Source organism: Acipenser ruthenus, chromosome 3, assembly GCF_902713425.1.
Source record: "Acipenser ruthenus chromosome 3, fAciRut3.2 maternal haplotype, whole genome shotgun sequence".
Taxonomy (NCBI): domain Eukaryota; kingdom Metazoa; phylum Chordata; class Actinopteri; order Acipenseriformes; family Acipenseridae; genus Acipenser; species Acipenser ruthenus.
This window is the reverse complement of record NC_081191.1, coordinates 21,892,486-21,907,037: the sequence shown is the minus strand read 5'-3', so window position 1 is coordinate 21,907,037 and position 14,552 is coordinate 21,892,486. Positions and strand designations below refer to the sequence as shown.

The 14,552-nt window shown below is 37.7% G+C and overlaps 1 protein-coding gene across 1 annotated transcript in view; it reads left to right on the top strand.

The window, feature by feature from the left end:
* The window catches only part of LOC117394872 (exostosin-1-like), a 106,656-nt gene extending 94,102 nt beyond the window's left edge, over positions 1-12,554 (top strand). The window contains exons 9-11 of the mRNA XM_033993544.3: positions 5,915-6,075; positions 6,871-7,042; positions 8,174-12,554. Of these exons, the coding sequence (XP_033849435.2) occupies positions 5,915-6,075; positions 6,871-7,042; positions 8,174-8,359 (519 nt within the window). The 3' untranslated portion in view covers positions 8,360-12,554. The remainder of the gene's footprint in view (positions 1-5,914; positions 6,076-6,870; positions 7,043-8,173) is intronic.
* The last annotated feature ends 1,998 nt before the right edge of the window (positions 12,555-14,552 follow it).

Here is a 14,552-nt window from a genome sequence, read left to right as displayed (position 1 = left end):
TTTAAATTAAACGCACTTCATTTTCTGACATTCAAATTCTTCAATCTCTGCGCCACGCATATTCGCTTCTCATTGGTCATTCTCTAGTTACGGCTGCGCAACTCCAGGATCGGATCAAGATTTCGATCAGTGGAGCTTGATCCTGATCCACTTAGTACAACGCTTTTTCATGATCCGGCTCCAGTGAGCCCGGATCCGATCCTGTTTTTTGATCCCTTTAGTACAACCGGCCCCAGGAGTAAAACATGTACGTTTCAAGAGCTGCAAAGTTAATGTCTCAGAATGCTGAAATTAATTCACATTTCGTTACAACAAGCTTTCTGGGAAATATAAACACATGCAATGTTAATCATTTTTTTAATTTTGATTCTCTTCCTCAAGGATGGCTCAACAATTGCTCTAGTTACTGTATGGATTTTTTAAAAATGTATTTCTCTAATGTTTTTTTTCCCCCAGCTATTTGGGACCTTTGTTAAAAATTGGTATCCTGAAAATTACAAAAAAATGTTACAGTAATGCATATATTGAGAAATAATTGTTTGGGTGCAGTCCCCAAACTAATTAATGGGTTAATTTAGTAACTGTGTAAAGAAATATCCAGGCATTTAAGGAAATTAACAAAGAAATTTCATTTATTTTTTAACACAAAGGAGCACACCCTTTCCAAATGTATATAAATCTCAGTTCCTTTGCAAATGAAATTAAGTGTTGCTGAGTTCACCTTCGGGCAGGATTGAGCTCCTATTTTAGCACTGTAAAACAATGCAAAATCGATACATCTGATAAACCTGCCGAATCACACACTACAATCACTCCTGTCATCTATATAATGGATCTTTGCATTGATTTCATTCATTCCCATTAAATGTATGGCTCCCAGATGAGTTGCTGAAAAATTAAAAGAATAAACAACTGTTCAACCTTGCGATACAATCTGGCTTATTGTGTGAAGGCCATCATTTAATGCTAATTCACGTGCCTACATACTGTAGCTAACACTAATTAAGAACCATATCTTCTCCTGTATATGTTTCCAAAATGAATCATCTGTGACTATCCCCTCCTCTCCATCAGTAATTGTATTTTAATAGTGCTCCCTCATTGTAACAGTCAGGAGACAGAGCTTGTATATGGTAATCTGCCTTATAATTAGAGTGCAGGCATGTGAAATGGTGTTGTGGGAGAATGAGAGAATGATCCATGGCCATCACACTTAATATAACAAGGAAGTGCTGTAGCTGTGCCATAAAAACACACACTCATTGCTCATATGACAACTAAAACTCATTATCAAAGTGGAGCAAGAACTGTATGTGTTTTCTGTGAAGGGGGGCAGGTGCAATATGTTGAGCATCACTACCATACCGATACATCCTAATAAATTATTTATCAGCTCTTTAAATCATTTATTTAGAGGAAAGTGTTGAGATACAGAGATGAAATAGGTATAGTTACATGTTGTCGAATTTGACAAAATAATGTAGAAGCAGCTGCCATTAACTCTCCCCTTTTAAGGGTGTAGTGAGAAGGTGTGTCCCATCTCCTTGCAGAATAAAAGCTATTTGGAATTGCATGCCCCTTACCATGAGCTTTCTTTGTGGGTATTTTATCTGCATTTCCATTCTGTCCCTGTCATGTGTAATATACAGTCAAGCAAAGGCTGCTGGTTTGTGATCATAATATTGGAAATCTACAGTATGCATCAGGAACTGTGCTAAATTTGAGCTGGTAGTCAGGATGGGAAGTCATACACATGTAATTGCTGCAAAGTAATTCAATATATCATTCTAAATTATATTAACATTCTTGTAACTGTTTGATTTTGAGTTTTCAGTGTAGTAATGTATTTAAATATATGCATGCATGTATTTTAAAGAACATTGAGACAGATCAAAGGTCTTTACACAAACGGTTCATTTTCTTAAATTCTCTTTTCATCCTAAAATGTTAACTTTTATGTTGCTTGTGACTATTTTTGTAACGGACATTTTTTTTTTTTTCCTTTTGCAAAGTGTCAATACTTTGATAGATCTGGCCCACAGTCTGTAACCTGTAGCTTTATTTCATTACATAAAATAGGTCCCACGTATTACTTTGCCTGTTAGAGCCTGTCTCGTGCTAACCCTTTTCTCTTCTCGTGTGTGTGTGGAGTTGACACTTGTACAAAAGGCATGTTCACCATCATTTCTGCGCACCTGTCCCTTGAGGGTCGCCTGAGATGGGTATAAAAAAAAACCCAACATTTATTTAACACCCTCCTCCCAGTGTAATCTGCTGAGACCTCTTTTAGCTCATAACAGCCTTATAAAAGCCACGTTCAGCCGCTAATCTGAAATGGAAAGCTGTTCTGATAAGATAAGACAGCCCTGTGCACTGCAGCCTGCCCTATGTATGTCCTTGGAATGTTTTAATGCCAGACTCTCCTTCACTGAAGTTTTTAACACTTACATCTAAGAGGGCAAGTGCTGGGTCTAATTTCTTAATGAGCTTTAAAGGCAAGGTGAGAAAATAGCTGGATTAGCCTAATGGATTCATCGTTTAATCATGGGTCATTATAAATCTTTTTTTTTTTTTTTTCAATCAGCCAAGTAATTAGAATTACAAAGTTGTTTTTCAGTCTCACAATGTAAATGGCCTCTTTCTAGTAGTGCTTTTCCTCAGAGAATTCGCCTGTTGAAATCCTAGGAAAAGTAGAGACAGCAGACTCGATTTAAATTATCTAAACTGCAGCATATTTCCATACTGACACCCTAAATCGTGTACCCTTGATTTAAACACGCCTACGTGATTAACAGAGTTTAAAGGGTCCATAAATAAGATTTCAAAAACATATTCTTTCCTTTTACTAGCATACCAACCTTCGTATAAGGTTCAAATCAGTTTTCTGACAATAGTTTATTTTTCGAGACGTTTATTTTCACTTTGAATCAGCCCATTAACTTTACCACAACACTGTAGATTGTAGATTGACTCCCAGTGTGGCAGGTATTTTTATCCTTAAGATGTTCAGGAAAAGGAGTTTAATGGCACTAAAGACTGTTGCTAGGAGATTGGTGGGATTGAAAACAAAGTCTTGAAGACAGATAAGAGACTTAAAGGGAGTTAGAGGAATTGAGGCAAAAATCTGAATATTGGAGTGGTAATTAATGTCAATGAATGTTGTTAAAGGGGGTGCTGTGTTAGCAGAGAGGTGTGAAAGGACTGAAGTGGCATACATTGTCACCTAGAAAGCCTTGGATGGCCAACTTATGTATTTTTTGCTTCAGATAAAGCAAGTCCTGATAGTATCTGTTTTTCAAAGCCGTAGTTGTAGATCAACAGATATGACAACAAACTGAGGGGGGTTGGATCTCACCATACATCCTATAATCCTCCTTAATGGTGCACTTTTGTCAGCTGAACACAAGCTTATAAACTGGTTTGCACTTGCTGCTTGGGACCGATTTAACATGAGTAAATTCACGTTTTATCAGCATATCTCTAGGCAAGTGGAAGGTCAGAAGCGGTCACAATTCACTCTCCATCATAAAGTTTTTCATAATATTTTTTCAGGCTGCTTAAAGTAGGGAAACTATATCAATTTAAAATGTGTGCCAATTGCTTTAACTAAGAAATACCTTCAGGGCAGTGGTTGCCAACCTGTGGGCCCTGAGTAAACTCCAGGTGGTCCGCAAACAACTCCCAAAGTTTGGTTGCGCAGTTCTTGTAAAAATCAATTTCTGCACAATCACATGTTGTGCTACTACTATTACTAAGCAACACAACAAACAGCTTTAACCATGTCATATATCATTATAAGACATGTATGTAGTCTGCTTGTTTCTCCTTTATCTGTTTTCTTCTATTACGAGTGTGTTTATAAATTAATATATATTACAGCTCCCTTTGATGCAATACCAAGCATCGCCTTCAAAGCCACCATTAACTGAAAGAGCTTTATTTTTTTTTTCTTAATTTTAGAGTGACCAATTATTATTTTTATTTATTTTCCCCAATTTGGAATGTCCAATTGTTTTTTTTTCTAGTTTTTTTTTCTCCTCACTGCAGCAGGTCCCCACACAGCACAGACCTTCTGAGGGCGTGTGAGCGTCCTCCAATCTCACAAGCCTAAAGACCAGAGGTGGGCGGGGCTACCGATCCCAGAGAACAGAGACCAGCCCTGCCTCTTATCCACTCTGAATGTGCTCGGTGTCTGGCCAGTAGGGTTCACTGTTGCACGATGAGGAGAAGCAATCCCTGCCGGTTTCCCATCCCCCACCCCGGGAGCGTCACAGCCAATGTGACGCTCCCCTCTTGGTCAGCCTCTTTGTACAGCCTGGACGCGAACTGGCGCTGTCCAAGCTGTGCGACTCATCCTGCACTCTCAGCAGCAGCGCTTTAACTGGATGAGCCACTCGGGGACCGAAACAGCTTTTTAATGTGAAACAAATACTAACTAAATAACTTGCACATTATGAAGGTACATTTGTCTTGTCAAAATTAGACTTTTTTTTCTTCTGCCAAAGTTATTTAAAATATCTACATCTAGCATTCACGTAAATGCACGTCTTTCTAATCTGTGCTCGTTCTTTACTGTTCAGGAAAAAAAAAATGTAATCTAGCTGTCCCAGGCTTTTCGCTCTGTATAAAAGTAGCGCACTGCGTTGAATATTCCTAACTCAGTTGGAATAAAACAAACAAACATATTGCTTCCCACCCACCTCGTCTTCGTATTCAGGTGTTTTTGATATGTGCAACGAGCAAACCTAGTGACTCGGTGAGTGCAATAAATTGCATTAGCAATGGATAGATTAATTTGCTACACGAGGTAACGGTTGCAGCGTCAGCACATATTTACATGTACTGGATCCGAGGACGACCCAAGCCCAAGTGCATTACTTGTCAAGAGGATTTGTCAAACAAAACTCCTAAACCTGTAAATTTGAGACGCCATTTATCTACAAAGTAGGCAGAATGTGAAAAACTAAAACATTTTATATAAAAGAAACAGGAACTTTGTCATCAGCAACTTTCAATGCACAAAATGACAGCAATCTTTGCTGACCTGGTAGCAAAGATTCAAGCCCAGGAATCTCACTGTTACATACGTTACATAAATACTTTACTTTCTACATGTACTTATACATATATAGTAGTTTCCGCGTATAAGAGAACACTTCGCCTCAGGGAACACCTTTGTGGTGAAACATATTTTTCCCATTGTAAATGCTCCGGCTAAAGGAACAGGAACTTCGCTTAAAAGAACACCTTCTTGGCACTGATAGCAATTCGTTCACAACGAATACAATACTGTTTTGTAACCTGATAACTCATCATCAAACTTAAATTAAAATGGTTTATTCAGTGTTTTCAAAAGTGGCTTGTCATTGCAAGTGTGCCTTGAGGCACACTGATTGGTTTATTAAATCTTTCCAGAACTGCCGTCATATCATTGACTCCTTTTGTATTCCATGAGTGCACCTCCTCTTATTTATTTATATATCGATTCCTGTTATGTCTGGTGCCTAACTCCATCTTAGAGAACACTTCGGCTATAAGGACACTTTGCTTGCTTCCCGAGGGGTGTTTTCTTATCTGGAGACTACTGTATACATAAAAAGTAGTTTTTTAAAATGATGTTGTGAAAAAATGTGTGGCAAGTGGTCTGTGGAAAAATCCAAACACCAGGCAGCCCCTACATTGAAAAAGGTTGATAACCACTGCTTTAAGGGGGAAAAGTCAAATCTCATTACCACACAAATAGATCATTTGAACTTATTTCTTCCTTATTTACAAAAAAACAATTTAAGGCAATTTTGTAGGTATTTGATGGATGTTACAGAAGTGATGGTGTATCAAATTGGTTTAGTTTGTTGGAAGTAAAGAGATTCTGAGGCAAAAATATGAATTGTGATTCTTTCTTTCTGTGCTGCAGGTGGATTTTGCCTTTACAGTGTGGCAGAGTTTTCCAGAGAGGATTGTGGGATACCCTGCCCGGAGTCACTTCTGGGACAGCAACAAGGAGAGGTGGGGGTATACCTCGAAGTGGACTAATGACTATTCCATGGTATTGACCGGAGCTGCTATATACCACAGGTAAGTAATGGTGAACTGGTGAACTACAGCCTACACTAAAGAACTGTTAAAAGTAGATTATCTTTAAAATTGGTTGTTGGGTAGGAATACTGAAACACACAAGAGTTTGACTTGACTATCTAAAGATTTATTTTTATGCCATGGTAGCCTTCATTCCAGAGAAATATAATTAAATAGCAGCGTATCAGTTTTCAGGTATTATGTGTGGCTTTGCTACACACATGCACACAGCATAAGAAGAATTTAAAAGTATTACTCGCATAATATAGAGGTGGTTAGTTCTTACAAAGTGTGACACCTAAAATGTGGATATTTCTTTCAGGAATAATGGCTCTACTATCATAGCATGCTACCTCTATGTACAACGTCAGATGTCAGGATTGGATATTTGTGTAAACTCTTTGATGTGCAGTATATTATAGAAGACTTGGGTCTTGTGTATAATTAGACATTGTGATGATATCACTTAACTGGTACTTCAAAGCAGCAATTTGTTAAATCAAGCCAATTTGCAGGGGAAGTATCCAATTGCTACTGGAGCCTAAACAAAAACACCAGGAAAAATAAAAAGTCTACCTCCTACTGCAAAACAGTTAAGCCATACACAATAATATCAAGTGAAAGATACAAGGACATGTACTTGTATAAAGTTTTTGGCTTTAGCATTTGGTCAGTTTAGCAATACTTAAATGTCCTGTTTGATTAGGTGTACATGTTCTTTATCTTGTTAAAGGCCTGTATCTTTCTTGTGAGATGAGCAAGAAGTCTAATTTCCATCCTGTGTTTTACTTACAGATATTATCACTACTTGTACACAAATTACCTGCCTGCTAGCCTGAAGAATATGGTGGATCAACTGGCTAACTGCGAGGACATCCTGATGAATTTCCTTGTGTCTGCAGTCACCAAGCTGCCTCCTATTAAAGTCACACAAAAGAAGCAGTACAAGGAGACCATGATGGGACAGGTGATGGAGAACTAGGCTGGAGTGCTTTTGTAATCCTTTTTTGTGAACAGACAAGCAGCTAGTGTTTGCCAAGGAAATCCAGTCCATATGAATAACTACATAGTAAAATGGAAAAGGTTGACATGTACGGAAATGCAGGCAGGCAGAGAGGGAGGTAACAAACTGTTTGATCTAGGTGTGTTAGTAATGATTGACGCCTATAAATATCTTCAAACGGTTCCACTGCAGAAATGTTGAACTTGCCCTCCACATTTCTTTGTAATGGTCGTTGACAGGTAAAAAGCTTTCCTTCCACGGTAACACTGGATTTTTTTTTCTTGTATTTTCAGCATACATTTCTATGGGAAGTAAGGAAAGTGTATAACCGAAACACAAATATTAAAAAGATAGATAGATAGATAGATAGATAGATAGATAGATAGATATTTATTTATTTTGCTGGCCCCAGTTCTTCTTTTTCTCTCAGTAGTTCTTTGTCCTTTTCAGTCTTAATGGAATGCTTCTCTCTGCCTGAAAGGCTTCAAGAGAAAGCTGAGCAGCAGACAGGTCTGTGAGGTCAGCAATAAGCAGTGTCATCATGACTAAGTTATCATGTTCTGGGAGCTTTTTAGGCAGCATCAATTAAAAGTAGAATTCTTGCTGACGCATTCTATGTGAAGAGGGAGTGGGGGGTGTTATGTCAAGGATTCTTTTCAAAAACAAGATCAAGCTTTTTTTATTATTAAAAAACCCTTTAGGCAGGGAAAATAATTTTGCTGCACTAAATAAGGACTTTAAAGCAGCAAAGTGTCTTAATATAGCCAGATGTTGGTTTAAAGTGACCTTAATCCCTTTGGTCATTTGCAGCAATACTCAATAAGGAATTGCTAACATTAATATTGGAATCTGTTTACCTTGTGTTACAGAAACACAGTGCAGGAGACCATAGATTACTTTACTTTCTCTTCAAGCTGAAAACGGTTGTACAGACTTTCAGCCTATCCCTTTAGATTAGGTCAGCTGTATTTTGGTCCATTTAAGAACATTGGGTTGCTTCTACATTAGTGAATGAAGTAGATAACGGCGTACTTTGTAAATATGTTTCTGTGGTGAGCAATCATTCTGATGTCTCTCTCATTTCCCTTCTTGCAGTCCACCCGTGCCTCTCGCTGGGCTGATCCGGACCACTTTGCTCAGCGGCAGACCTGCATGAACAAATTTGCCAACTGGTTTGGCACAATGCCCCTCATCCACTCTCAGATGAGGCTGGACCCAGTCCTTTTCAAAGACCAGGTCTCCATTCTCCGTAAAAAGTATAGGGACATTGAGCGACTCTAACAAACACGGTGCTGAGCTGGACTGGAGAACAGAGATCAGTTCATCCCTTCAGCCCTTCAATTTGCAGCACACCCACAATGTTTCGAACCGGGAGGAATAACTGCACATGGAATCACAAGACTCCTGGCTGGGAACTCTTTCTATATACTATACACAGGCATCCCGTGGCATTGCACAGGCGTAAGTAGTTCGACTGCTGGGATACAAATTAAAGAACCATCTCCACCCACCTCTGTTTTCAGCTGTGCAGATTTGTATTGTTTTATGATCAAGGTTTCAGAGAGAGGAGGCCCCCCAGCTACTGCTGTTCATATCAAAGCATGAGGCATAAAACTGAGGTCCTATTGGAAGTGACTCTGCAGCAGCAGTTGTGATGCACAGTTCACCCCTGGTCTCTAAGTCACTTTGGATAAAAGCGTCTGCTACATGACTAATAATAATAAAAACACATTAAAGGTTCTGTCGCTAAAAGGGATTGCTTAAAGAAACTGCTCAATCATTAAAGAGCCTGATGCTTTTAATTTTGTATTTTTTAAAAATATTTTATTATCGGACAGCCCGCAGGTACTAGGGAAACACTATGTGCAAAATAAGAAAGGACAAGTTTGACAAGTCAGGGCAATATATGTTTTTTTTTTAATGTGTGTGTTTTTTTTGCGTTCATAAGGGATACTCACTGTATGCTAGTATTAATCCTGTTCTTTTCGAAGGCGGAATACATTTTCAAGCCTGACCACCATTTGTTGCTCTAAATGTTTCCATCCTTAAGGATGACATTATTATTATTATTGTTTGTTTATTTAGCAGACACCTTCATCCAAGGCAACTTACAGAGACTAGGGTGTGTGAACCATGCTGCAGTCACTTACAACAACGTCTCACCCGAAAGACGGAGCACAAGGAGGTTAAGTGACTTGCTCAGGGTCACACAATGAGTCAGAGTGGCTGAGCCATGATTTGAACTGGGGACCTCCTGGTTACAAGCCCTTTTCCCTTTTATTTAACCACTGGACCACACAGCATCCTATACCCCACAGTGGAACTACTGTTCAAATTGTTCTACGATAGTCTTTATGAGGCAAATTTACCCTGTTCCCTGTTGTCTACTTTTGCCACTTTCCAAGCGCATATATATATATATATATGCATAATTGTGACATTACACATCTGATTCTTAAATTTATTACAGTATTATTTTTATATTTGTATTCTTTTTTAATAAAAGTGTGAAAATAGGAGAAAGTTTAAAAGAAATAAAGAACAAGTCAATCTATCATTTTTTTTTTTTAAGTTATGACCTATTATGGTTCTAGTAAGTTACTTTTGGCTTTATAAGTCATAATACAGAGATATGTCCCTTAACTGCATCATGGAGCTACTGATAGCCTTTTAGAGATCACCAATTCCCAAGCCTGTACGTGAATGAATTCTAATGGGGGGACGAAAAATCACGCAACAGGGATTCCTGTAGCTGCTACGCGGCTTCAATGCACACGCATGTAAATATGCCTTACAGAGGAATTGACTGTATGGCTTCTTGACCGGGTCATTCAGAAGTTCATCTTTCAGACACACATATGCTTATGGGTTAAATACCTTCATTTGTTTTTAAATTTTAATTTCAAGGAAATGGTGCTCTGACAAGGGGTAGTTCCTTGTTACTATCTATAATAAAAGTTTGATTTTTTTAAAGGCAGGGCTATGTTAGCCTTTCCTTTACCAGTACTTGAATGTCTGATGACTTGAAGGAGTGCTGAGCAAGTGGCCTTTAGGAAAGGTGATTAAACTTAATTTCAACCACTGGTGAGAGGTGTAGAGCTAGGCTCATTGTTGAGGGTGTTAAATCGATATAATTAAAAACGCAGATAGCCCCTCAGTCTCCCTGACCCAGTCTTCGGTATGCTGTTCCTTTGAAACGGTACAACTTGACAGTCTGCCATTCTCAAGAAAATAGTTTCACAATACAATTTCTCGTGTTTGGTACCGCAATTAGCTAAGAGGTAAATGTGGACAATTACCTTCATAACCAAATATGTTGACAATTTTCCTCCTTTTACTATCAAGTTGTTCTAGCTTAGGAGACCTTTTTGTTCCTGTTTTTTTTAAAAAAAGGGAAATGGTTGAACATAACTCTCATTGCTGTATACAGTACTAGAGCTCTTGTGATATATGGTATTTAGATATATACTTTCTATTACTGAGCTGAGAATGCTGTCCGTGTATGCGCATACAGTGGAAGATAAATGCCTCACTGCTGGTTAATCTTAAGTGTTGTTCTCCTTGTAAATCACTTTATTTTAATTAAATTTCAAGCCTTTAATGTGCTCATTTTAAATATTGATTTTATTCATCTTTTGTTTTGAAAATCCCACCTCTGCCTAGTAAACCATATCATTACCGAAACAGAGATGCTGAGCAGGCCTTGTCACAATGTACATAAACCTGTATATTTATTTTGACAAAAAAAAAAGTGGTGTAGCGTATGATTGATTGATTAAAACAATGTGGGAATACTTAGACGGAGAAATTGTAAAGCAAAAAAAAAAAGCATACCTTATTTTGTATAAGATGTACATTTTGAATTTTTTCTAATATGTTGCCAATGTTTTTTCATAGCGTTGCCACATCTTTTCTAAAATAGTTTGTCCCCTGTTGGTTAGAGTGATGCAGACACCGTGCAATTAAAATCTAATTGAAATTGTGAGTGAGAGAAAGGTATTACAAAGCCATATAACTTGATTTAGCTTAATTAATAATAGCCTCTAGATTCTCCATCAGAAGGTTGGTTGTTTTTGTTGGTAGTGCCACCAAAGACAGTGTCCTTCAGATTTGTGGACACTGATAAAAACAGATCTTTTTTTGTGTGTGTGTGCGCGTGAGTGTCTTGGTGTGCTCATCAAGAATTTTTTATTTTATTTTTTTTTTTGATCACCACATAAGACCTGTATAATCACCTACAGACCTACAGGTCATGTGACTTTCTGCTGCTGTTAGTTTTTTTGAACCATGAAACAACTATTTTCCACTCACCGTGTCTATGTAAACTCATGTTGACGTTATTATAATATTTGTGTCTGCTTGGCTCTGTTAAAGTCACAGGTGCATTGGCGACTTAAGGACATATTTCAGAAAGGCAGCACTTCCAGTTTAAATGGTGTTTTTTATATCAATTAATTTGCTTTAAAAGGTGTCACTTAAAACGAAAAAGCTCAATTATTCTACCACTACACTACTATGAAAAGCATTGCAATGCTGTGTGGAATGAGTTGGCTTTCATGCAGCATATAAAATAAAGAAATCACTGTAAATAAGGTTATGTTTGTTGCTAGATCTTTATAAAATAACAAACCAAATACTGTACAAATGTAGCAGTCAAATACCGTAATGATGTCTAAATACAGTCATGTTATTGCAATGCATTTTTGTCAATTTTTTGAGAGTGGGATTGATTGAACTACATATGGGGGAAATATGGACACACAGCAATACTGTAACTGTAAAAACATGTAATCATTTTTTTTTTTTTTTTTAATTCTCTTGCCACAATATTCAGAGCATTTTACCTGATGTCTCCTTCCGCATAAAAAGTAGATAGGATGAATATGTGTACCTGTCATTGGGGACTGCTGTTCCAGAATAAGCCTCTGTAAATACTGTATCGTTGTTTCTGTTTAGTTACAGTGTGTATGTGCCTTTTAAACAGAGCCACTATGCTTTCTAGTCTTAAACTGGAAGTCTCCACAACTCTTCCCTGAAATGTTTGGGATTGTATTTGTGTCTGTTTTTTTTTATTATTATTATTATTATTATTATTATTATTATTATTATTATTATTATTATTATTATTATTAAGACTCTTTTTACTTTCTTTTGGTAAAACCTTGTCTTACACTGGAGCAATTGGTACATTGATATCTGACATTGACATTCCTACCTTTTTAGTGGGAAGGGGTTGCAGTCCCTATGGTACAGGCACCTGGGCTTGCATGACACTTTATTATTTTATTTCTTTAAAAAAATTAAAAAGTGGTCTATTTATAATGAGTAACATATAACACATGCTGTGTTTTATTCTGTCCTCTTATTTCAATCCCCCTCTAATTAACAAGCATTCTGATGACTTTTGTAGAGAGAATTAAAAACTAGAAAATGACAATTTTGTAAATGATTTTTAAAAATAAATCATATTTGTTAATACTGACTAGTTTGTTGTTTTTCCCTCCTGCCTTGTTGGTTTGCTTTCTTCAGAAGTGACACATTGTGACAGCAGCAGACATTATGGTGTTCTCTAGTGGACATAGAACGAGGTGAGTTCCACAAGCAAACCAAATGGTGACCAATTGGACATGATATATTGATGGAGGGGGGGTGATGCTGGGACGCCAGAATCACAGTCGAGCCCTGTTGAGGTGTCGTGGGCTAGTCGACGAAACACAGAGGATGGAAGGTGCCCACTTGAAGACCCCAGAGATGTACCCTACTTAGCTTAATCCAGACGGTTGTCATGCTGATGCGCTGGGGAGACCGCACTGCATTGCAGCCGTCGTGTGTGCTGATGCGCTAGGGAGGCAATAAGCTGATCCCTGGAGCCAGCATTACACTTCAGCCATCAACACCACACAGAAGGATATCTACATCATCATATGAAAGGAAGTGCAAATGGATGGAGACACAAATGGATCACATTAGTTTACTGTAAAGCTACATCTTGGTTGGTGCTTATCTTGGCGAGAGCCGAGTTCAAATCAGCATGAAGTTTTAACATCTACTCTTGTGTAATGGAAATCATGTATACTAAGCACTGTACTGTATGATTTCATTTAAATTTTAATGTTAGATACAACCTGTATTTATAACAGTTATGTCATCAATGCAATCAATATCTAAGTTATCAATGGTGCTACTGTATATGTAGTACCGTTACTATACAAAAAAAATAATATTATTATTTATTTCTTAGCAGACTTACAATTGTTACAAGATATCACATTATTTTTACATACAATTACCCATTTATACAGTTGGGTTTTTACTGGAGCAATCTAGGTAAAGTACCTTGCTCAAGGGTACAGCAGCGTCCTCCACCGGGGATTGAACCCACAACCCTCCAGTCAAGAGTCCAGAGCCCTAACCACTACTCCACACTGCTGCCCAATAGGCTGTGTATGAAGTGTTAAAGCACTAAAGGCAGGCTCACGCTGTGTTTTCAGGTTCTCGAATGCAGCAGTTTATTAAGCTGGGACTCTGCACTGGGCAGGTAACAGTGTGCTGCTTTTCCAACCAGTGGTACAGCTACAGCTGAGCACCGTAATGCTACTCAAACTGTGACAAAATAAAGAAATAGAGGACTCAGTCCAAAGCATACTGTTGCAGCTGTGTGCTACAGCCAACTAAGTGCAGTCTCTGGTTTCTTTCCTGGCTCCCCATGTGTTCTTCAATCTTTCTCTCAGTCTAGCAGCAGTTCTCTTTCATCTCAGCACAGCTTGCCACCAGTGTTGCCAGATCCCACCCAAACAACCTCCTAGATGAATGCAAGAAGACCTTTAGAATCGCCCTCTAATACCTCTAGGAAAAAAAATGATTTAGTATGAGTGGTCAAGTTCCTGTTTTTCTAATTGTAAACATAAACAAGTAGGCGGTGAAGTGTTCAATAACTACTGAATTTATTAAGAGACACCGAAGGCCAACTTTAAATAATTCCAGAAGCACATCATATTAAGTCATATTACAGTAGATTATTGTTAATTGCATAGCCCATGTGCCTACTATAACCATTCTATACAATTATCAGCATATGCAATTCTCAGTAACTTACAATGTAACACATTTCATTGTGTACCTGATAATTGCATACTATTCTGGTCAAATGCATACAACTGGGATATGCACACAGGCTATGCATTTCACAGGAATCTACTGCATTTTCATAGGAAATGTGCTTCACTTTTTTTAAAGTTAACAGGAATATGCAAATGCAATTATCATGTATGCAATTCATTAGAATGCATTGTACTTGTATAATTCTTAAACCTATAGTAATATTGTATTGGCACACCATGGCTACATTGTAAAAAAAATTGTAAATGTAGTTTTTTTAAATCATTTATTTCTTAGCAGACACCCTTATCCAGGGCTATTTACAATCGTAAGCAAATACATTTCAATAATCACAGTACAAGTAATAATACAATTA